This window comes from Oncorhynchus keta, chromosome 28, assembly GCF_023373465.1.
Source record: "Oncorhynchus keta strain PuntledgeMale-10-30-2019 chromosome 28, Oket_V2, whole genome shotgun sequence".
Lineage (NCBI taxonomy): Eukaryota > Metazoa > Chordata > Actinopteri > Salmoniformes > Salmonidae > Oncorhynchus > Oncorhynchus keta.
Genome location: NC_068448.1, coordinates 11284325 through 11306346, shown reverse-complemented (window position 1 = coordinate 11306346; position 22022 = coordinate 11284325). Strand labels below are relative to the sequence as shown.

At 43.8% G+C, this 22022-nt stretch overlaps 1 protein-coding gene across 1 annotated transcript in view; it reads right to left on the bottom strand.

Moving 5' to 3' along the window:
• Nucleotides 1-2904: 2904 nt before the first annotated feature.
• Nucleotides 2905-22022, bottom strand: part of LOC118360603 (plexin-B1-like) — a 98304-nt gene continuing 79186 nt past the window's right edge. Inside the window, exons 21-38 of the mRNA XM_035739845.2 lie at nucleotides 19204-19446; nucleotides 18920-19096; nucleotides 18552-18700; nucleotides 17372-17472; nucleotides 16892-17109; nucleotides 16539-16717; nucleotides 16333-16399; nucleotides 14758-14904; nucleotides 14416-14584; nucleotides 14101-14204; nucleotides 12898-12982; nucleotides 12427-12593; nucleotides 12143-12303; nucleotides 7880-8027; nucleotides 7608-7672; nucleotides 7247-7322; nucleotides 7025-7099; nucleotides 2905-4756 (exon numbers count right to left, since the gene is read on the bottom strand). Coding sequence (XP_035595738.1) covers nucleotides 4652-4756; nucleotides 7025-7099; nucleotides 7247-7322; nucleotides 7608-7672; nucleotides 7880-8027; nucleotides 12143-12303; nucleotides 12427-12593; nucleotides 12898-12982; nucleotides 14101-14204; nucleotides 14416-14584; nucleotides 14758-14904; nucleotides 16333-16399; nucleotides 16539-16717; nucleotides 16892-17109; nucleotides 17372-17472; nucleotides 18552-18700; nucleotides 18920-19096; nucleotides 19204-19446 — 2436 coding nt within the window. The 3' untranslated portion in view covers nucleotides 2905-4651. The remainder of the gene's footprint in view (nucleotides 4757-7024; nucleotides 7100-7246; nucleotides 7323-7607; nucleotides 7673-7879; nucleotides 8028-12142; nucleotides 12304-12426; nucleotides 12594-12897; nucleotides 12983-14100; nucleotides 14205-14415; nucleotides 14585-14757; nucleotides 14905-16332; nucleotides 16400-16538; nucleotides 16718-16891; nucleotides 17110-17371; nucleotides 17473-18551; nucleotides 18701-18919; nucleotides 19097-19203; nucleotides 19447-22022) is intronic.

Here is a 22022-nt window from a genome sequence, read left to right as displayed (position 1 = left end):
TATATAAATACATTTGATTTGATGACGGCCTGATTCACGCACTCTCCCCTGAACAGTTTATGTTGAGATGTGTCTGTTACTTGAAGTCTGTGAAGCATTTATTTGGCTGTAATCTGAGGTGCAGTCAAACTCTAATAAACTTATCCTCTGCAGCAGATGTAACTCTGGGTCTTCCTTTCCTGTGCCGGTTCTCATGAGAGCCAGTTTCATCCTAGCTAGCGCTAGATGGTTTTTGTGACTGCACTTGAAGAAACTTTCAAAGTTCTTGAAATTTTCCGCATTGACTGACCTTCATGTCTTAAAGTAATGATGGTCTGTCTTTTCTCTTTGCTAATTTGAGATGTTCTTGACATAATATGGACTTGGTCTTTTACCAAACAGGGCTATATTCTGTATACCACCACTACCTTGTCACAACTGACTGACTCAAACACATTAAGAATGATAGAAATTCCACAATTTAACTTTTTACAAGGCACATCTGTTAATTGAAATGTTTACCAGGTGACTACCTCATGAAGCTGGTTGAGAGAATGCCAAGAGTGTACAAAGCTGTCATCAAGGCAAAGGTTGGCTCCTTTGAAGAACCTCAAATATAAAATATATTTTAATTTGTTTAATACGTTTTGGTTACTACATTATTCCATATGTGTTATTTCATAGTTTTGACGTCTTCTCTATTATTCTACAATGTAGAAAATAGTAAAAATAAATATCAACTCTTGAATGAGTAGGTGTGTCCAAACTTTTGAGTGGTAGTGTAACTATTTACACATGCTTTGTAGAAGCACTGTTGGCAGTGATTACAGCTGTGAGTATGTTTGGGTAAGTCTCTAAGAGCTTTACACACCTGGATTGTGCAACATTTGCCCATTATTCTTTTCAAACTTCTTCAAGTTCTGTCAAACTGTATGTAGATCATTGCTGGATAACCATTTTCAGGTCTTTCAAGCAGATAAGTCAAAACTGTAACTCACCCACTCAGGAACATTCACTGTCTTCAGTGTAGATTTGGACTTGTGTTTTAGGTTATTTTCCTGCTGAACGATGAATTAATCTCCCAGTGTCTGAACTGAACCAGGTTTTCCTCTAGGACTTTGTCGGTGCTTAGCTCCATTCTGTTTTTTTTTTATCCTGAAAAACTTGTTAACCATTACACGCATACCCATAATATGATGCAGCTACCACCATGCTTTAAAATACAGAGTGCTACTCAGGAATGTATTGTTTTGGATTTGCATCAAACATACCACTTTGTATTAAGGACAAAAAGTTCATTGCTTTGCCACATTCTATACAGTATTACTTTTGTACCTTGTTGCAAACAGGATACATGTTTTGGAATATTTTTATTCTGTACAGGCTTCCATCTTTTCACTCCGTCAATGGGATTAGTATTGTGGAGTAACTACAATGTTGTTGAACCATCCTCTGTTTTCTCCATCATAGCCATTATTTCAACTCTGGAACTATGGAGATATTTGTGGGCTATACTCGGCCTTGTCTCAGGATGGTAAGTTGGTGGTTGAAGATATCCCTCTAGTGGTGTGGGGGCTGTGCTTTGGCAAAGTGGGTGTGGTTATATCCTTCCTGTTTGGCCCTGTCCGGGGGTGTCCTCGGATGGGGCCACAGTGTCTCCTGACCCCTCCTGTCTCAGCCTCCAGTATTTATGCTGCAGTAGTTTATGTGTCGGGGGGCTAGGGTCAGTTTGTTATATCTGGAGTACTTCTCCTGTCCTATTCGGTGTCCTGTGTGAATCTAAGTGTGCGTTCTCTAATTCTCTCCTTCTCTCTTTCTTTCTCTCTCTCGGAGGACCTGAGCCCTAGGACCATGCCCCAGGACTACCTGACATGATGACTCCTTGCTGTCCCCAGTCCACCTGGCCATGCTGCTGCTCCAGTTTCAACTGGCCTGGGCCCTAGGACCATGTCCCAGGACTACCTGACATGATGACTCCTTGCTGTCCCCAGTCCACCTGGCCATGCTGCTGCTCCAGTTTCAACTGTTCTGCCTTACTATTATTCAACCATGCTGGTCATTTATGAACATTTGAACATCTTGGCCACGTTCTGTTATAATCTCCACCCGGCACAGCCAGAAGAGGACTGGCCACCCCACATATGCTCTCTCTAATTCTCTCTTTCTTTCTCTCGGAGGACCTGAGCCCTAGGACCGTGCCCCAGGACTACCTGACATGATGGCTCCTTGCTGTCCCCAGTCCACCTGACTGTGCTGCTGCTCCAGTTTCAACTGTTCTGCCTTATTATTATTCGACCATGCTGGTCATTTATGAACATTTGAACATCTTGGTCATGTTCTGTTATAATCTCTACCCGGCACAGCCAGAAGAGGACTGGCCACCCCACATAGCCCGGTTCCTCTCTAGGTTTCTTCCTAGGTTTTGGCCTTTCTAGGGAGTTTTTCCTAGCCACCGTGCTTTTACACCTGCATTGTTTGCTGTTTGGGGTTTTAGGCTGGGTTTCTGTACAGCACTTTGAGATATCAGCTGATGTACGAAGGGCTATATAAATACATTTGATTTGATTTGATATAGGCCTCATCGTAAAACCCTTGAGAAGTTTCCTTCCTCTCTGGCAACTGAGTAAGGAAGGACACTTGTATCTTTATAGTGACTGGATGTATTGAAAGAACATCCAAAATGTAATGAATAACTTCACCATGCTCAAAGGGATATTCAATGTCTATTTGTTTTTACCCATCTACCAATAGGTGCCCTTCTTTGTGAAAACCTCCCTGGTCTTTATGGTTGAATCGGTGTTTGAAATTCACTGCTTGATTGAGGGACCTTACAGATAATTGTATGTATGGGGTACAGAGATGAGATAGTCATACAAAAAAAACATTATAGTTGCACACAGAGTGACTTTTATAAGTAAATGAACTTTCTTCTGAAAATGTAAGCTTGCCATAACAAAGGGGTTATCGACTCAAGACATTTCAGCTTTCGAAAAACATAATTCCACTTTGACATTATGGAGTATTGTGTGTAGGCCAGTGACGAAAAGATTCAGGCTGTAACACAACAAAATGTGGAAAAGGTAACAACAAAACCTGGAAAAAAAATCAAGGGTTGTGAATACTTTCATAAAGTATGTATGAGAAAAGATACTTGAACAAGGAGAGGATGCAGGGCGGTAGCTCCACCCCACTCACTCTGCAAGTTTCGTGTCAAATCTATGGGCCAAATGTCCCCTGACTTTTCGAATTTCAAAAGATGCTTACACCCTGCTAAATCGCGATTTGTTCCAAATAACCAGTGACGAAAAACCTGCGAGCCGGAACAACTACAGATAGCTGAATAATCAAAATGTCAGAATGAACTAAATCTAAACTTTTGCATGATAACCAGGCATTTTCTGAACTCTTCCACCACATTTAGTTGTATGAATTGCTGTGTTTAATTACCACCTCCTGCTACTTATGGAAGCTGTGAGAGCACCTTAAAGCTGTGAGAGCACCTTAAAGCTGTGAGAGCACCTTAAAGCTGTGAGAGCACCTTCTGGTCTGCCATTGAAAGATAACGTGTAGTGTGGTCTGGCACAGTGCTGGGGATAAAACATTAAGCAGCTGAGATGTGTCTCTGGAGGTTTTGGGTAGAGATGTCTATCATAATCTCAGTATTAGGTCAGACACAATCAGTTTGGCTACTGTAGTTACAGGGAAACATAGAACTGCCTTTAGAAATGCACAACAATTACTTGTAGCCTAGATTATACATGATATTGGCAAGGAACATTCAAATCATACAGAATTTCAATGCTGGGTGACCAGTAGGGGCAAAGTTACTACATGAAGCAGAAACACTTACATTTGTATATAGCCAAAAAACACTGATGGGAGTGAAGAGGAGTGAAGACAATACTATCTCTCATTGAGCTTGTCGGAAACATCACACAATGTCTGTAAATGTTAGCTATTTAATACAAAGTAAGACTTAGAAAATGTGATTCAAAGAAACAGGAGGCATTCGATGACAATAGCGTCAATGCACTAACTGCTATTCAGTTCTCTCCAGTGCTGTAAGCTTCATAAATCCATTTCCTCCCACTAAGACTGACTTCCTGTTGCAGAGACTCTGCAGCCATGCAGAGAGTTCAACAGGACTTTGCTTACTTACTCAGAATAATGTCTATGTATCTACACACTGAGCAGTAATGGGAAAATGTAGTCAGGTTGCCATGGAAATGTCCTGTGCAGCTCATCAGGAGAATCTATGATCAGGAACTCCACAAGGACATGGCGACTGAGTGTCCCTCAACCATCTTCCTTCTTTCCTTCCTTCAGTCTGCCAAAAAGAGAGGGAAATCTCCCCCTGTATGAAATCACACCCTGTATGTTCATTTCACTGTGTCTTCCTCCTTTTCAAACATTTCTTTCATTTGGGACTACTCATCTCAGCTGTTGTCTTCTCCTAAGTGTCGTAGCCTGTCCTCTGTCTCAGGGCCACTCTGTCATCTCAGTGTCGTAGCCTGTCCTCTGTCTCAGGGCCACTCTGTCATCTCAGTGTTGTGGCCTGTCCTCTGTCTCAGGGCCACTCTGTCATCTCAGTGTTGTGGCCTGTCCTCTGTCTCATGGCCACTCTGTCATCTCAGTGTTGTGGCCTGTCCCCTGTCTCATGGCCACTCTGTCATCATAGGTCAGTGACTTTATTCTCCACAGCAGCCGAGATCTGCTGGAGCCTGTATCCCAGCTGCATCTTCTGAGCTGTAGAGTCCTCCTCTAGAGCAGTGATGATCTGGGAGGAGGGAGAACCAATAACAGGTTCAAGTAACTGTCCAGTGAAAATCTCACTTTTTTAAATGTTTTATTTTTTCCCTTTCTTCATTTCTTACACTCCAAAAACAAACTCATACATACGAACGACAACTTACAGACACATACAAACAATGACTACATCTCATCTGTCAAGACCAGCCTGCTCACACCCCCATCTCTCGTGCAACTTTTTGCATGGACAACTTTCTCAGTTGTCCATGCTATTACAATATTTAAATAATAATGTTTCCATTGTGTCAATGATTGGGATTGATTAACTTCCAAGTTTTTAGTATGAGATGAGTGATGAGAAGAGAATCGTCCAGATCACTGGGTATCTCACTACACCCTATATGTCATGTCTTGAAATATGCAGACTGATGGATTAAAAGTAAGTTTATATTGTAATACTTCCAACAGCAAACGTTCTAGCTTCTCCCACAACTTCAGAACTTAATGGCATTCGCAGAAAGAATGGATTATTCAGTCATTATTAGTCTTACACTTTTCCAGCATGACTCTGCCTTTGTGCTGTATAATTTGTGAATTTTGACTTATGCATAATACATTCTGTACATTCGTTCATACTGGAATGTACATTGCGTTAACTGTAATTTCATTAGTTATGCTCCAACTTTCCCTCCATTTTATGCCAACATCAGTTCTTTTTAAATCTTGGTTCCATCAGTTTATATATATATTTTCTAATAGATTGTCAGGTGGATATGGTCTCTGCAAGGTTTTGTACATCTTTCATATCAACATCCTTTTCTGACTCAAATAAGATTCCCTCAAGGTTGCTCTGATGTCCAAAAGATTTCAAATCGAAATTTCGTGATATGTAACTTTTAAGTTGCATGTATTTGAAACTATCTACATTGGTCAGTCCAAAATTACTTTTTAATCCTGTCATGGATAAAAATGTATTTTCGGTTACCAAGTAAATTACGGTTTCTATGCCTTTTGATTTCCATGTGGGCCTATTTCTTGATTCATTCTGGAAAGCTTTCCAAGGATTATTCCGTAAGGTTGTGTTTCTAGGGAGTGATATTAGTTATTGTAAAATATTTGTCATTTTCTTCCATATCGTTAAAGTGTTGTTAACTATGAAGTTGTTAATGTTCTTAGCTCTATCCTCCGAAAATAGACACGTAAAAAGATTCTGAGGATGAGCATGCACATGTTAAACATGTACCCATTGCTCCTCTTTAGTGCATTTAACTATATGTCACATGTAAAAGCCTTGGGTAGCGAGTTGATACAATTCCAAGTCTGGAAGGTTAAAACCTCCCTCAGATTTAAGAAGATGTAAAACTTGTGTTTTTATTCTATGAATTTTATGTGCCCATATAAAGTCTATAATGATCGAGTATACTTTTTTACAGAATGTCTTTGGTGGGATAATTGCTATTACCAAAAATAATACAGAAAATGTATACAAAAACATTGGCAGCCATTCTAAAGAGGATTATTCTACCTATAAGATTTTGGGGAATATTATTCAATTGAATTAAATCTCAACTTTATTCCATTACCCAACAATATGAATTATCTTTATATATGTGTTGTTTATTGTCATTTATCCTAAATATTCCATATTTTTTTGTGGTCCATTTAAAGGCTTTAATTCATCAGTTATTATTTTCCTTTTTTCCTATTGCCATTATTTTGATTATTCCACGTTCATTTTAGAACTTGAGATTTTTGAATATTCTGAAAAAAATCCAATCATGTATTTTTCGTGTATATTTTTGCTATAGGATATTTATACAATATTTTTTATTAAATATATTCTTTCCGCTGGAAAGCTAAAAGTTTTGAATAGAAACGGCCATTCAAGAGGATCAAAAGCCATTATTGATTAGAAGTGAATATTCTGTTAACTCATACCCCAATAATGTTGCTGACTCATCCTATACTCTTATTTGTGGCCAATGCATAAATTGAAAAACATGTATATCTGAAACAGACCGATTTACAAAATGCTTGCTATTTCCTCATAGAACATGATGTCATTCTCAGCGGTCTACTCGCTTCTTTTTTATCATGCTTAATCAAAACTATTTGGAAGGAAAACTATTTCACTCATATTGTAATTAATTATAGGTCATATTAGAGAAATCTGGAAACACTGGACAGTTACTTTAAGACAGACAATTGCTTTTGTTTATCTCAGCTAGATTAACATCTAATGGAAATTACAAGGAAGGGGTTGAAAAGCCTCGATGGATAGAAATGGAGGACTCACCTGATCATAGTACTTGTTGATGTACTTATACAGTTCATGAAGGGCCACAAGGTAGTTCACCTCACCAGCATAATTCTGTAAAGAAATAAGGTGGAAATACTCAGTAAAACTTTGTTGGTACAGAACTTCTATGTGATCTATAGAAAAACAACCTAAGACCTACAGCACAATATTAACCTCAAAACATGCACCAAGGTGTAGTTATTTTAAAATGTAACATACTCGAGACAGTTCTGCAAGTGCAGAATTCATTTCCTGGTCACTGGCAGAAATGGTTTGCCTGATGTCAGCATAGTATCTGAAAGGAGGGGGGGTAGTGAAGGAATGGGAATCTGAGATTACTGCACCCTCCATAATATCCATATGCTATCCATGTCTCATACAACACTAATTCATCAATTTCATGCAAATGAATACATTACAATTTTTCTGACATGAGTTCCCTATATAGCTACGGCAGTGGTGTGTGCTGCCAAGCCGACAGACTCTCCCCAGAAGAATCCCTGCATGCTCAGTGAGCCCGCTCCATGGCACTGACAGATTGGCTGTGCCCTCTCTGCCTTGCCCAGGGTCATACTCTCACCTCTCTACCATCTGCTTGTACCGTGGGATATCTCTGGCATACAGCAACTTGTTGATAGGAGAGTCCTAGAAGGAAAAAATAAAATGTTCTACTCAAAACATAGTACGGTTCCATGAGTGTTTAGAACCTGCATGCTCTCGTACTCTCTCTCTATTCTTCTTTATTTCATTCAATCCCCCCTGGCATCTCTACTCCCTTCATTTCTGCTAGACCTTCCATTCCCCCAGGCCCTTAACCTTCTCAGTAATGTCTCCTCTCCGTGTTTGTCTCACCCTGCCCAGCTTGTGCTCTGCAATGGTACAGGAATCCATGAAGGTCTGGGCTATGACAGACAACACAGCGTCCACGTGGTCTGATGCCTGAACGTCAAAGATGAACTGAGGGTTCTTCAGGATGTTAATCCAGAACCTCAGGGGTAAACTGGTGGGAAAACAAACAATTAGCTCAATCAATTTAGGAGTCTACAATCTCACCATGTTCAACCAGTAGACCAATGTGCCTCACAGAGTGTAGTCTAACATTCGCAATTGCAGATGTACTTTCGAGAAGATGGGTAATGTTGCCCATGCTACGTCAATGGGCCACCCGGTGCATTCTGGGCTATTGTGGGACAAGCTCATTCAAGGAGTGAATGGGATTCTATTGAGCGCAAGCTTAAAAATCTAACATTAGCACAAATTTCTTCAACAAGAATTTCAACATTACAAATCTTTTCTGAGATGTGAGATAATTGTAATAATAATGTAAGTAAGATGGAGCAGGAGAAGAAGGCAGAAGTTTTATGTGCCCAAACCGATTGTGTTATTTTGGTAGGTTATTTGCGTTGTTTGTAACTTATTTTTTTACTTGTTTTGTACATAATATTGCCGCTACTGTCTCTTATGACCGAAAATAACTTCTGGATATCAGGACTGTGATTATTCACCACGGTCTGGCAGAATCATTTTTTTCCCTTAACGAGTCTGGTGAGGCTGATGAGAACGATACACTGCTTTCTCGGGACCCAGATCCCCGTGATTTGTGCGAAGAGGAGGCGGAGAAAAAGGGGCCGGAGGGCGGGCTGCCTTCTGAGAATTCGTAGGCAATCGAATAAACCCCCACTTCCTTTCATTCTACTAGCAAACGTGCAATCTTTGGACAACAAAATAGATGATCTACGCGGAAGATTAAACTACCAACAGGGTATTAAAAACTGTGATATCTTATGCTTCACGGAGTCGTGGCTGAATGACGACACTATCAACATACAGCTGGCTGGCTATATGCTGCACCAACAGGATAGAACAGCGGCATCTGGTAAGACAAGGGGCGGCGGACTTATTTAGTAAATAACAGCTGGTGCACGATATCTAAGGAAGTCTCGAGCTATTGCTCGCCTGAGGTAGAGTATCTCATGATAAGCTGTAGACCATACTATCTACCTAGAGAGTTTTCATCTGTATTTTTCGTAGCTGTTTACATACCACCACAGTCAGAGGCTGGCACTAAGACAGCATTGAATGAGCTGTATTCCGCCATAAGCAAACAAGAAAATGCTCACCCAGAGGCGACACACCTAGTAGCCGGGGACTTTAATGCAGGGAAACTTAAATATGTTTAACCAAATTTCTATCAGCATGTTAAATGTGCAACCAGAGGGAAAACCACTCTGGACCAGCTTTACTCCACACACAGAGATGCATAAAAGCTCTCCCTTGCCCTCCATTTAGCAAATCTGACCATAATTATATCCTCCTGATTCCATAAAAAATTAAAGCAGGGAGCACCAGTGACTAGATCAATAAAAAAGTTGACAGATTAAGCAGATGTTAAGCATGACTGTTTGGGATTCCTCCAATGGCATTAAGGAGTACACCACATCAGTCATTGGCTTCATCAATAAGTGCATCGATGACGTCCCCCCCTATGTGACCGTACGTACATACCCCAACCAGAAGCCATGGATTACAGGCAACATCCGCACTGAGCTAAAGGCTAGAGATGCCACTTTCAAGGAGCGGGACTCTAACCCAGAAGCTTATAAGAAATCCCGCTAAGCCCTCCGACGAACCATCAAACAGACAAAGTGTCAATACAGGACTAAGATCGAATCGTACTACACCGGCTCTGATGCTCGTCGGATGTGGCAGGGCTTGCAAACCATTACATTCTACAAAGGGAAGCCCAGCCGAGAGCTGCCCAGTGACACGAGCCTACCAGACGAGCTAAACTACTTCTATGCTCGCTTCAAGGCAAATAACACAGAAACATGCATGAGAACACCAGCTGTTCCGGAAGACTGTGATTACACTCTTCGCAGTCGATGTGAGTAAGACCTTTAAACAGGTCAACATTCACAAGGCCGCAGGGCCAGACGGATTACCAGGACGTGTACTGCGAGCATGACAGCTTCACTGACATTTTCAACCACTCCCTGTCCGGGTCTGTAATACCAATATCCTTGAAGCAGACCACCATAGCGTCTGTTTCCAAGAACACTAAGATAACCTTCCTTAATGACTACCGACCCGTAGCACTCACGCCTGTAGCCATGAAGTGCTTTGAAAGGCTGGTCATGGCTCACATCAACACCATTATCCCAGAAACCCTAGACCCACTCCAATGTGCATACTGCCCAAACAGATCCACAGAAGATCCTTTCCCACCTGGAAAAAATAAACACCTATGTGAGAATGCTATTCAATGACTCAGCATTCAACACCATAGTGCCCTCAAAGTTCATCAATAAGCTAAGAACCCTGGGACTAAACACCTCCCTCTGCAACTGGATCCTGGACTTCCTGACGGGCCACTCCCAGGTGGAAAGGGTAGGTAAAAACACATCCGCCACACTGATCCTCAACACAGGGGCCCCTCAGGGGTGCGTGCTCAGTCCCCTCCTGTACTCCATGTTCACTCATGACTGCACAGCCAGGCATGACTTCAACACCATCATTAAGTTTTCCGATGACACAACAGTGGTAGGCCTGATCACCGACAACGATGAGACAGCCTATAGGGAGGAGGTCAATGACCTGGCCATGTGGTGCCAAGATAACAACCTCTCCCTCAATGTGATCAAGACAAAGAAGATGATTGTGGACTACAGGAAAAAGAGGACTGAGCACGTCCCCATTCTCATCGACGGGGCTGCAGTGCGGCAGGTTGAGAGCGTCAAGTTCCTTGGTGTCCACATCACCAACGAACTAACATGGTCCAAGCACACCAAGACAGTCGTGAAGAGGGCCCGACAAAACCTATTCCCCCTTAGGAGACTAAAATGATTTGGCATGGGCCCTCAGATCCTCAAAAGGTTCTACAGCTGCACCATCGAGAGCATCCTGACTAGTTGCATCACTGCCTGGTATGGCAACTGCTCGGCCTTCGACCGCATGGCACTACAGAGGATAGTGCGAACGGCCCAGTACATCACTGGGGCCAAGCTTCCTGCCATCCAGGACCTCTATACCAGGCGGTGTCAGAGGAAGGCCCTAAAAATTGTCAAAGACTCCAGCCACCCTAGTCATACCGGAGCACCAAGTCTAGGTCTAAGAGGCTTCTAAACAGCTTCTCCCCAAGCACTAAGACTCATGAACACCTAATCAAATGCCTACCCAGACTATTTGCATCCCCCCTTCTTTTACACCACTGCTACTCTCTGTTGTTATCATCTATGCATAGTCACTTTAATAACTCTACCTACATGTTTTGGCCTTTCTAGGGAGTTTTTCCTGGCCACCGTGCTTCTACACCTGCATTGCTTGCTGTTTGGGGTTTTAGGCTGGGTTTCTGTACAACACTTTGAGATATCAGCTGATGTACGAAGGGCTTTATAAATACATTTTATTTGATTTGATGTGCATATTACCTCAATTAACCTGTTCTCCTGCACATTGACTCTGTACCGGTAACCCCTTGTATATAGTCTCGCTATTGTTATTTTACTGCTGCTCTTTAATGACTTGTTACTTTTGATTTCTTATTCTCATCCATATTTTTTAAAACTGCATTGTTGGTTTGGGGCTCGTAAGTAAGCATTTTACTGTACGTTTTACACCTGTTGTATTCGGAGCATGTGACTCATAACATTTGATTTGATTTGAATTAACTTGCTATCTGTCGTATCGTATAGCTTTGGAATCGTAACATTACGTACTTTAGAGAAAAATAGACGTTTCTCCACATATACACTGACTTTGAGAACATTGGCCAGTATTGAAATCTGACATGTATGATAGATGTTTTCACCATCTAAAAGTCATATTCCTATTAACTTCCAGTGTAGTGAGAGAGACTTTATCGCGATGCTTCGTCACATCGGCCGGATTTCTGCCTGCTTGAACACCAATAACTCAGATACTCAGAAAACATGAAATGACCCAGAGAATAGATAGAACATCACTCAGAAGTTCACAAAAACAATATAACATTCAAAACGGGTGAACCTTTCCTTCAATGACGAGGCCCTGATCTGTATTGGTTGCTGTTATTATAAAAGATATGAAACACTTCAGTGTTTGCAAGCAATTTAACCAGTAGTAGTGCTGAGTTGTTACCTGTTAGTCTTCCAGATGTGGATGGTCTCAGAGTCTGTGATGTTGTGTTGCAGAGCCTGCTCATCCAGCAGGTCAAAGAAGTACTTGACAGCCATGGGAACTGGCTGGTTAGTGCTCAGGATCACTGTGAACAAGTCATCCACAAACTTCTGCAGTGTGCCCTGGGAGGGTGAGCAGGAAGTTATGGGAATAAATATGTGCAAATGTTGAGTGTAAATTGTTACAAATACTGTTTTTGGGTGAGCCTGTGTGTGTGTGATTGTGTTGCATGTGCATTATGGCACCTTCATGGAGAGTAGGCGAGTGAGGTAGATCTCAGGGATGGTTTTGGCCCTCTCTCTCTCCCTCAGGCTGCCACGCCTGTGCTTGGGAAGGTCTGGCTCCTCGTTGGCTTTCACCAGGTGCCAGAGCTTTACGCCTCCCTCGTCCCCGTCGTCCAACATAGGTGTCTCTGTAAGACAGAGGAACACGCATGGTCATACAGTGCCCCTGCAGGCCATCTCTGACCTAGTCTTGGTAGATAAGGTAAGGTCCCCCATAATACAGTTGAAGGGCTGTTTCTTCAGAAAAACACCATTGCTAGTTATACAGTATCACACCATAACAAAATAATATTGTGTGAATTGTCTGAATGTGGTTGTTGTGTTCTATTGATGCTAAACACTATCCTATGACCATGCTGCCGTAGATTATAGATTAGTTTGTGACTCAATCTCTCCAGGAGTGTAATCATGGCTGTCATTGTGCAGACTCACTCTCTCCAGGAATGTAATCATGGCTGTCATTGTGGATGTGTTTGGTGTTCCGGGGTACCAGTGCAACAGTGGCTCCATCCGGAACCTGCAGACCATTTGTGAAATCATGAAATCAAGTTAACTTCTTATGGCTGGGGGCAGTATTGAGTAGCTTGGATGAATAAGGTGCCCAGAGTAAACTCCCTGCTACTCAGGCCCGGAAGCTAAGATATGCTTATTATTAGTACATTTGGATAGAAAACACTCTGAAGTTTCTAAAACTGTATGAATGATGTCTCTGAGTATAGCAGAACTCATATGGCAGGCAAAAACCTGAGAAGAAAATCCAACCAGGAAGTGGGAAATCTGAGGTTTGTAGGTTTTCAAGTCTTTGCCTATCCAAGATACAGTGTAAATTTGGTCCGATTGCGGCCGTGAGAGCGACCTGCGTTCCTTTTCATTTCTAAAGACAAAGGAATTGTCCGGTTGAAACATGATTGAAGATTTATGTTAAAAATATCCTAAAGATTGATTCTATACATCGTTTGACATGTTTCTAACAAACTGTAATATAACTTTTTTGACTTTTCGTCTGGACTAAGTGCCTCGTGAATTTGAATTTGTGAACTAAACACGTGAACAAAAAGGAGGTATTTGGACATAAATGATGGACTTTATCGAACAAAACAAATATTTATTGTGGAACTGGGATTCCTGGGAGTGCATTCCGATGAAGATCATCAAAGGTAAGTGAATATTTATAATGCTATTTCTGACTTCTGTTGACTCCACAACATGGTGGGTATCTGTATGGCTTGTTTTGGTGCCTGAGCGCTGTACTCAGATAATTGCATGGTGTGCTTTTTCCATAAAGCTTTTTTGAAATCTGACACAGCGTTTGCATTATGGAGAAGTATATCTTTAACAAAGTAACAAAAAGGAGACTTTACAGTGATGTAGTTAGTCATTCTGTTTAAAGGGATTGTTACACATTTTATCTACTTCCCCAGAGTCAGATAAATTCATGGATACCATTTGTATGTCTCTGTGTGCAATTTCAAGGTAGTTTCTGGAGGCATTGCTAACTGATGTTTGCGCAATGACAAAGTCTGCAGGAGCAGCTAGCATGTTAGTAGAAAAAACTGGCCAAAATATCGAACTATCCCTTTAAGGGGGATAGGGAGGGATATAATGTGATGGGATGTTTGGCCTGCTGTATCTGACCTTGTAATGCTGCAGGGTGTTGAGGCGTTTCCAGGAGCCCTGCACCACCGACGTCAGGTCCTCGTCAGACAGAATCAGGTGACCTGCCGTGCCCGCACGCCACTCTGATCAAGGACACAATACAGAAAATTAATTAGTTCGTTATAAATGACACGACCAAGAAGGGATTCTGTTGGCTTTGTCAATTCTATAGTATGTCCATTAACTTGGATACATGTTATTTGGCTTGACTTCAACCTGGCATGCCAGGGTGGACGAGGATGTCACCTTTTCATATTGAACAGTGAATGATAGAGAGCTGTAGCGGAGGCTCACCCAGGTGGAGAGAGTCTGTGTGGGGCCTCTGGGAGAAGGACATGCTCTTCCATGCTTGCTCCAGGAGCTTCTCCTTCACCTGGGTTATGGTGTCACAGTCCAGCACCTTGGCAGGAGCCGTCTGGGGCATGCCACCTTTGCCTGTCGCTGGCATGAGGACATTCAGTGTCTGAAAGGTTATTGGTGGATCATTATACCACTATCCTGAAACTAGGACTACTTCACCATGCTGCACAACTCCTTCCTTTCCAGCCTCTGCTTTGTAATGCAACAGAAAGCCTTGCATGTAGATGTGTATTAATGGTAAAGGGACATCAGGGATTATGTGTGCTTTGCTCTCACCAGGGTTTTGTAATCTACATCCTCGCGGAGCAGCCTGTTGTCGTTGAGTGTATACTTGGCCTTTCCTGTCACAACGTCCACCGGTCCCTTGTCCACCTGGTGTTTAATGGCTCTGAACAGCATGTAGAAGGATTCCCCTGCAGTGTCCTAAAAACACAAAACAGAGACATGGTTCTCTGTCTCTTTAGTGAGGAGACAGGGGGGTGAATGGGGACATGGTTCTCTGTCTCTTTAGTGAGGAGACACAGGAGGTGAATTGGCACATGGTTCTCTGTCTCTTTAGTGAGGAGACAGGGGGTGAATGGGGACATGGTTCTCTGTCTCTTTAGTGAGGAGACAGGGGGGTGAATGGGGACATGGTTCTCTGTCTCTTTAGTGAGGAGACGGGAGGGTGAATGGGGACATGGTTCTCTGTCTCTTTAGTGAGGAGACACAGGAGGTGAATGGGGACATGGTTCTCTGTCTCTTTAATAAGGAGACACAGGAGGTGAATGGGGACATGGTTCTCTGTCTCTTTAGTAAGGAGACACAGGAGGTGAATGGGGACATGGTTCTCTGTCTCTTTAGTGAGGAGACGGGAGGGTGAATGGGGACATGGTTCTCTGTCTCTTTAGTGAGGAGACACAGGAGGTGAATGGGGACATGGTTCTCTGTCTCTTTAATAAGGAGACACAGGAGGTGAATGGGGACATGGTTCTCTGTCTCTTTAATAAGGAGACACAGGAGGTGAATGGGGACATGGTCCTCTGTCTCTTTAGTGAGGAGACACAGGGGGTGAATGGGGACATGGTTCTCTGTCTCTTTAATAAGGAGACACAGGAGGTGAATGGGGACATGGTTCTCTGTCTCTTTAATAAGGAGACACAGGAGGTGAATGGGGACATGGTTCTCTGTCTCTTTAGTGAGGAGACACAGGAGGTGAATGGGGACATGGTTCTCTGTCTCTTTAGTGAGGAGACACAGGAGGTGAATGGGGACATGGTTCTCTGTCTCTTTAGTGAGGAGACACAGGGGGTGAATGGGGACATGGTTCTCTGTCTCTTTAGTGAGGAGACACAGGGGGTGAATGGGGACATGGTTCTCTGTCTCTTTAGTGAGGAGACACAGGGGGTGAATGGGGACATGGTTTTCTGTCTCTTTAGTGAGGAGACACAGGAGGTGAATGGGGACATGGTGATCTGTCTCTTTAGTGAGGAGACACAGGAGGTGAATGGGGACATGGTCCTCTGTCTCTTTAGTGAGGAGACACAGGAGGTGAATGGGGACATGGTTCTCTGACTCTATATTGAGGAGACACAGGAGGTAAATGGGGACATGGTTCTCTGTCTCTATAGTGAGGAGACACGGGAGGTGAATGGGGACATGGTCCTCTGTCTCTTTAGTGAGGAGACACAGGAGGTGAATGGGGACATGGTTCTCTGTCTCTTTAGTGAGGAGACACAGGAGGTGAATGGGGACATGGTCCTCTGTCTCTATAGTGAGGAGACACGGGAGGTGAATGGGGACATGGTTATCTGTCTCTTTAGTGAGGAGACACGGGAGGTGAATGGGGACATGGCAGGCTGAGAGACTCACCCTCAGGAAGGTAAACAGACACATTGACATCCAGTTGGTCAGCAGCTTCTCCACCACTGACTCAGTTCTGAAACAGGACAACATATTCGATATGAATGTGTCTGCTATTGATAAGAACACCCATCCACAACAGACTTTAGAAGACCTCGCAAGAAGCCTGTCATTACCAAGACTGAGGAGAACATCCTACACATCATCCACCTCACCTTCGGAGCATCAGTCTGGGGTTCTTGGCCATGTACTGCACCACCAAGTCATTGAGCAGAGTCTTCAGGATGTCAGTGAAGTACTCCAGCTTCCCATGCAGGGCCACGGTGAGCAGGGAGGCCACGTAGTTCCGGTCCCGAGGGGAGAAGGTCCGCTGCACCTCCAGGGTGTGGATGAACTGGGGTCAAAACAGTGACACAGTGAAAGAGAAGCATTAAATATATGCATTATGATATTACTATGACATTTACTATAGATGTTTTAGAGTCTGAATGCCATTGAGGTAGTTCGAAGTTCAGTCAACAACAAAAGAGACTGGACATCATACTTATTCAGAGTCAGTTGAGGTTACCGTGGTGAGGAATAGTTTGCTGTTGAGGAGGTTGGACAACTGAACCAGCCCCTGCTCCACCGTCTGTCTACGGCACTCCGGCACGTCCAAATCTCGCTTCAGTGGCGACTCCCGGTGGCCAGGGAAGAAAATGCGCTCTGCATATGCCCGGTAGTCCAGGAAGGGGATACCAGAACCCACCAGGTCACTGGAACAGTCCATCATTTCAGTCATCAGGTCTGCACAGAGGAAGAGGGAGGGAAACAAACCACATTGACATAGATTCTCATTCTTTTTAGCAACAGCATATGCAACCCACACCCGAAAAAAAAACACCTTATTTATGTCCACTTTTTTTGTTTTTGAGATATAAGATGCTGTTATGTCCAGGTCTCGCTTGAAAAATAAAGGTTTATCTCAAGAAGAAAAACCTGGTTAAATATAAATTAAATAAAGAAATAAAACATATGTGAATTTATTGCTTATGGTGCTTTCTCATACCTGTGAACTCCTTCTTGCAGCGGTCCCTCACACTGGTCTCCAGATTCTCCAGCTGAATCTGGACCTTCTTGTAGTCCCTCACGGCCTGTTTGCTCTTCCTCCTGACAGAGAGACATATGGACAGACAGAAGAGCTCACATCCAGTATACCAAGCATTACTTTGAACAGATGAAATGGTTTATACTTGGTAGACTAGTGACTGTGTCGGCACCCACCTGTATATGAGCACTATGATGAGGATGATGAGCACTATGATGGAGGCCCCACACCCACCTGTATATGACCACTATGATGAGGATGATGAGCACTATGATGGAGGCCCCACACCCACCTGTATATGAGCACTATGATGAGGACGATGAGGACTATGATGGAGGCACCACACCTACCTGTATATATGAGCACTATGATGAGGACGATGAGGACTATGATGGAGGCCCCAACCCCACATGTATATGAGCACTATGATGAGGACGATGAGGGCTATAATGGAGGCCCCACCCCCACACCCACCTGTATATGAGCATTATGACAAGGACGATGAGGGCTATGATGGAGGCCCCACCCCCACATGTATATGACCACTATGATGAGGACTACGATGGAGGCCCCACACCCACCTGTATATGAGCATTCTGACGAGGACGATGAGGGCTATGATGGAGGCCCCACCCCCACATGTATATGACCACTATGATGAGGACTACGATGGAGGCCCCACACCCACCTGTATATGAGCATTCTGACGAGGACGATGAGGGCTATGATGGAGGCCCCACACCCACCTGTATATGAGCATTCTGACGAGAACGATGAGGGCTATGATGGAGGCCCCACACCCACCTGTATATGAGCATTCTGACGAGGACGATGAGGACTACGATGGAGGCCCCACACCCACCTGTATATGAGCATTATGACGAGAACGATGAGGACTACGATGGAGGCCCCACACCCACCTGTATATGAGCATTATGACGAGAACGATGAGGACTACGATGGAGGCCCCACCCCCACACCCACCTGTACATGAGCATTATGATGAGGAGGCCCCACCCCCACACCCACCTATATATGTGCATTATGACGAAGACGATGAGGGCTACGATGCAGGCCCCACACCCACCTGTATCAGACCACTATGATGAGGACAATGATGAGGCCCCACCCCCACACCCACCTATATATGAGCACTATGATGAGGACGATGAGGGCTACGATGGAGGCCCCCATCCCCAAGCCCACCTGGGCCTCCAGGGGGAAGGTGGACTGGACCTGGGTGTCATACTGCACTCTGCCCAGGGAGAAGTTCAGGTTGCCCATCTGGACCTGGGACAAGACAGTGATGGATTTTAGAGTGGGAGGATTGATGTGTTTTATACTGTACATTTCAGCCCTACTATCACCACAACTAAAGTCACTAGATCATCCATTAACAGCATTACTCATCACATTCAGAGTTACAGGTGTGACTATCCTCCAGAATGTAAGACTTGCCCTCTCTGATTTCCAATTTCAACAGTGGTAACCCAAGGAGTGAGGACGTACAGTGAACTCGGGGAGAGAATCCATGCCCTCCTGCTTCTTGCTGGCCATCACTGAGGGCTGCTGGGATGGAGGCTCACAGTAGAGGTGGTTATGGGTCAAGGTCTTCACCGAGCACACCCCATCCCCGATCAGAGCCACCACCTCCTCCTTAAAGATGGCCAGGTCCAAGTTCTCCCCCTGATTCAGAACCATACTGTTATTAGACAAAAACAGACAACACTCATAGGCTCTGAAAAACTGTTGCAGAAGCTGTTATGGTAGTTGAGATGGGATGTAGCAGACACCTCCACAGAGATGATGCTGCCAGGTTTGTGCTGGTAGGGTTTGCTGGGGTCATTCTGGTTCAGTGGGATTAGGATGGGGTTGAGCTCGTAACTGAAAGCACCGCTGCCCACAGCGCTGAAGTCAAAGTGCAGGTTATCCAGTAGGAAGTCCACCTTGACCCGGGCACTGTGGGCCTCCGTCCCCACAGCAGGCGTAGGGCACAGCATCAGAGAGGAGCTGCTCACGGCACAGCGCGTCTCAAACTGGAGAGGGGGAGATGAGACAGAGGAGTTGATTTATAAACTGGAGAGGGGAGATGAGATAGAGGAGTTGATTTATAAACTGGAGAGGGGAGATGAGATAGAGGAGTTGATTTATAAACTGGAGAGGGGAGATGAGACAGAGGAGTTGATTTATAAACTGGAGAGGGGAGATGAGACAGAGGAGTTGATTTATAAACTGGAGAGGGGAGATGAGACAGAGGAGTTGATTTATAAACTGGAGAGGGGAGATGAGACAGAGGAGTTGATTTATAAACTGGAGAGGGGAGATGAGACAGAGGAGTTGATTTATAAACTGGAGAGGGGAGATGAGACAGAGGAGTTGATTTATAAACTGGAGAGGGGAGATGAGACAGAGGAGTTGATTTATAAACTGGAGAGGGGAGATGAGACAGAGGAGTTGATTTATAAACTGTAGAGGGGGAGATGAGACAGAGGAGTTGATTTATAAACTGGAGAGGGGAGATGAGACAGAGGAGTTGATTTATAAACTGGAGAGGGGGAGATGAGACAGAGGAGTTGATTTATAAACTGGAGAGGGAGAGATGAGACAGAGGAGTTGATTTATAAACTGGAGAGGGAGAGATGAGACAGAGGAGTTGATTTATAAACTGGAGAGGGGAGATGAGACAGAGGAGTTGATTTATAAACTGGAGAGGGAGAGATGAGACATAGGAGTTGATTTATAAACTGGAGAGGGAGAGATGAGACAGAGGAGTTGATTTATAAACTGGAGAGGGGGAGATGAGACAGAGGAGTTGATTTATAAACTGGAGAGGGGGAGATGAGACAGAGGAGTTGATTTATAAACTGGAGAGGGGGAGATGAGACAGAGGAGTTGATTTATAAACTGGAGAGGGGGAGATGAGACAGAGGAGTTGATTTATAAACTGGAGAGGGGAGATGAGACAGAGGAGTTGATTTATAAACTGGAGAGGGGGAGATGAGACAGAGGAGTTGATTTATAAACTGGAGAGGGGGAGATGAGACAGAGGAGTTGATTTATAAACTGGAGAGGGAGATGAGACAGAGGAGTTGATTTATAAACTGGAGAGGGGAGATGAGACAGAGGAGTTGATTTATAAACTGATTTATAAACTGGAGGGGGAGATGAGACAGAGGAGTTGATTTATAAACTGGAGAGGGGAGATGAGACAGAGGAGTTGATTTATAAACTGGAGAGGGAGATGAGACAGAGGAGTTGATTTATAAACTGGAGAGGGGAGATGAGACAGAGGAGTTGATTTATAAACTGGAGAGGGGAGATGAGACAGAGGAGTTGATTTATAAACTGGAAAGATGAGACAGAGGAGTGGAGAGGGGAGATGAGACAGAGGAGTTGATTTATAAACTGGAGAGGGGAGATGAGACAGAGGAGTTGATTTATAAACTGGAGAGGGAGATGAGATGAGGAGTTGATTTATAAACTGGAGAGGGGAGATGAGACAGAGGAGTTGATTTATAAACTGGAGAGGGGAGATGAGACAGAGGAGTTGATTTATAAACTGGAGAGGGGAGATGAGACAGAGGAGTTGATTTATAAACTGGAGAGGGGAGATGAGACAGAGGAGTTGATTTATAAACTGGAGAGGGGAGATGAGACAGAGGAGTTGATTTATAAACTGGAGAGGGGAGATGAGACAGAGGAGTTGATTTATAAACTGGAGAGGGGATGAGACAGAGGAGTTGATTTATAAACTGGAGAGGGGAGATGAGACAGAGGAGTTGATTTATAAACTGGAGAGGGGAGATGAGACAGAGGAGTTGATTTATAAACTGGAGAGAGACAGAGGAGTTGATTTATAAACTGGAGAGGGGAGATGAGACAGAGGAGTTGATTTATAAACTGGAGAGGGGGAGATGAGACAGAGGAGTTGATTTATAAACTGGAGAGGGGAGATGAGACAGAGGAGTTGATTTATAAACTGGAGAGGGGAGATGAGACAGAGGAGTTGATTTATAAACTGGAGAGGGGAGATGAGACAGAGGAGTTGATTTATAAACTGGAGAGGGGAGATGAGACAGAGGAGTTGATTTATAAACTGGAGAGGGGGAGATGAGACAGAGGAGTTGATTTATAAACTGGAGAGGGGAGATGAGACAGAGGAGTTGATTTATAAACTGGAGAGGGGAGATGAGACAGAGGAGTTGATTTATAAACTGGAGAGGGGGAGATGAGACAGAGGAGTTGATTTATAAACTGGAGAGGGGGAGATGAGACAGAGGAGTTGATTTATAAACTGGAGAGGGGAGATGAGATAAACTGGAGAGGGGAGATGAGACAGAGGAGTTGATTTATAAACTGGAGAGGGGAGATGAGACAGAGGAGTTGATTTATAAACTGGAGAGGGGAGATGAGACAGAGGAGTTGATTTATAAACTGGAGAGGGGAGATGAGACAGAGGAGTTGATTTATAAACTGGAGAGGGGAGATGAGACAGAGGAGTTGATTTATAAACTGGAGAGGGGAGATGAGACAGAGGAGTTGATTTATAAACTGGAGAGGGGAGATGAGACAGAGGAGTTGATTTATAAACTGATGAGACAGAGGAGTTTTA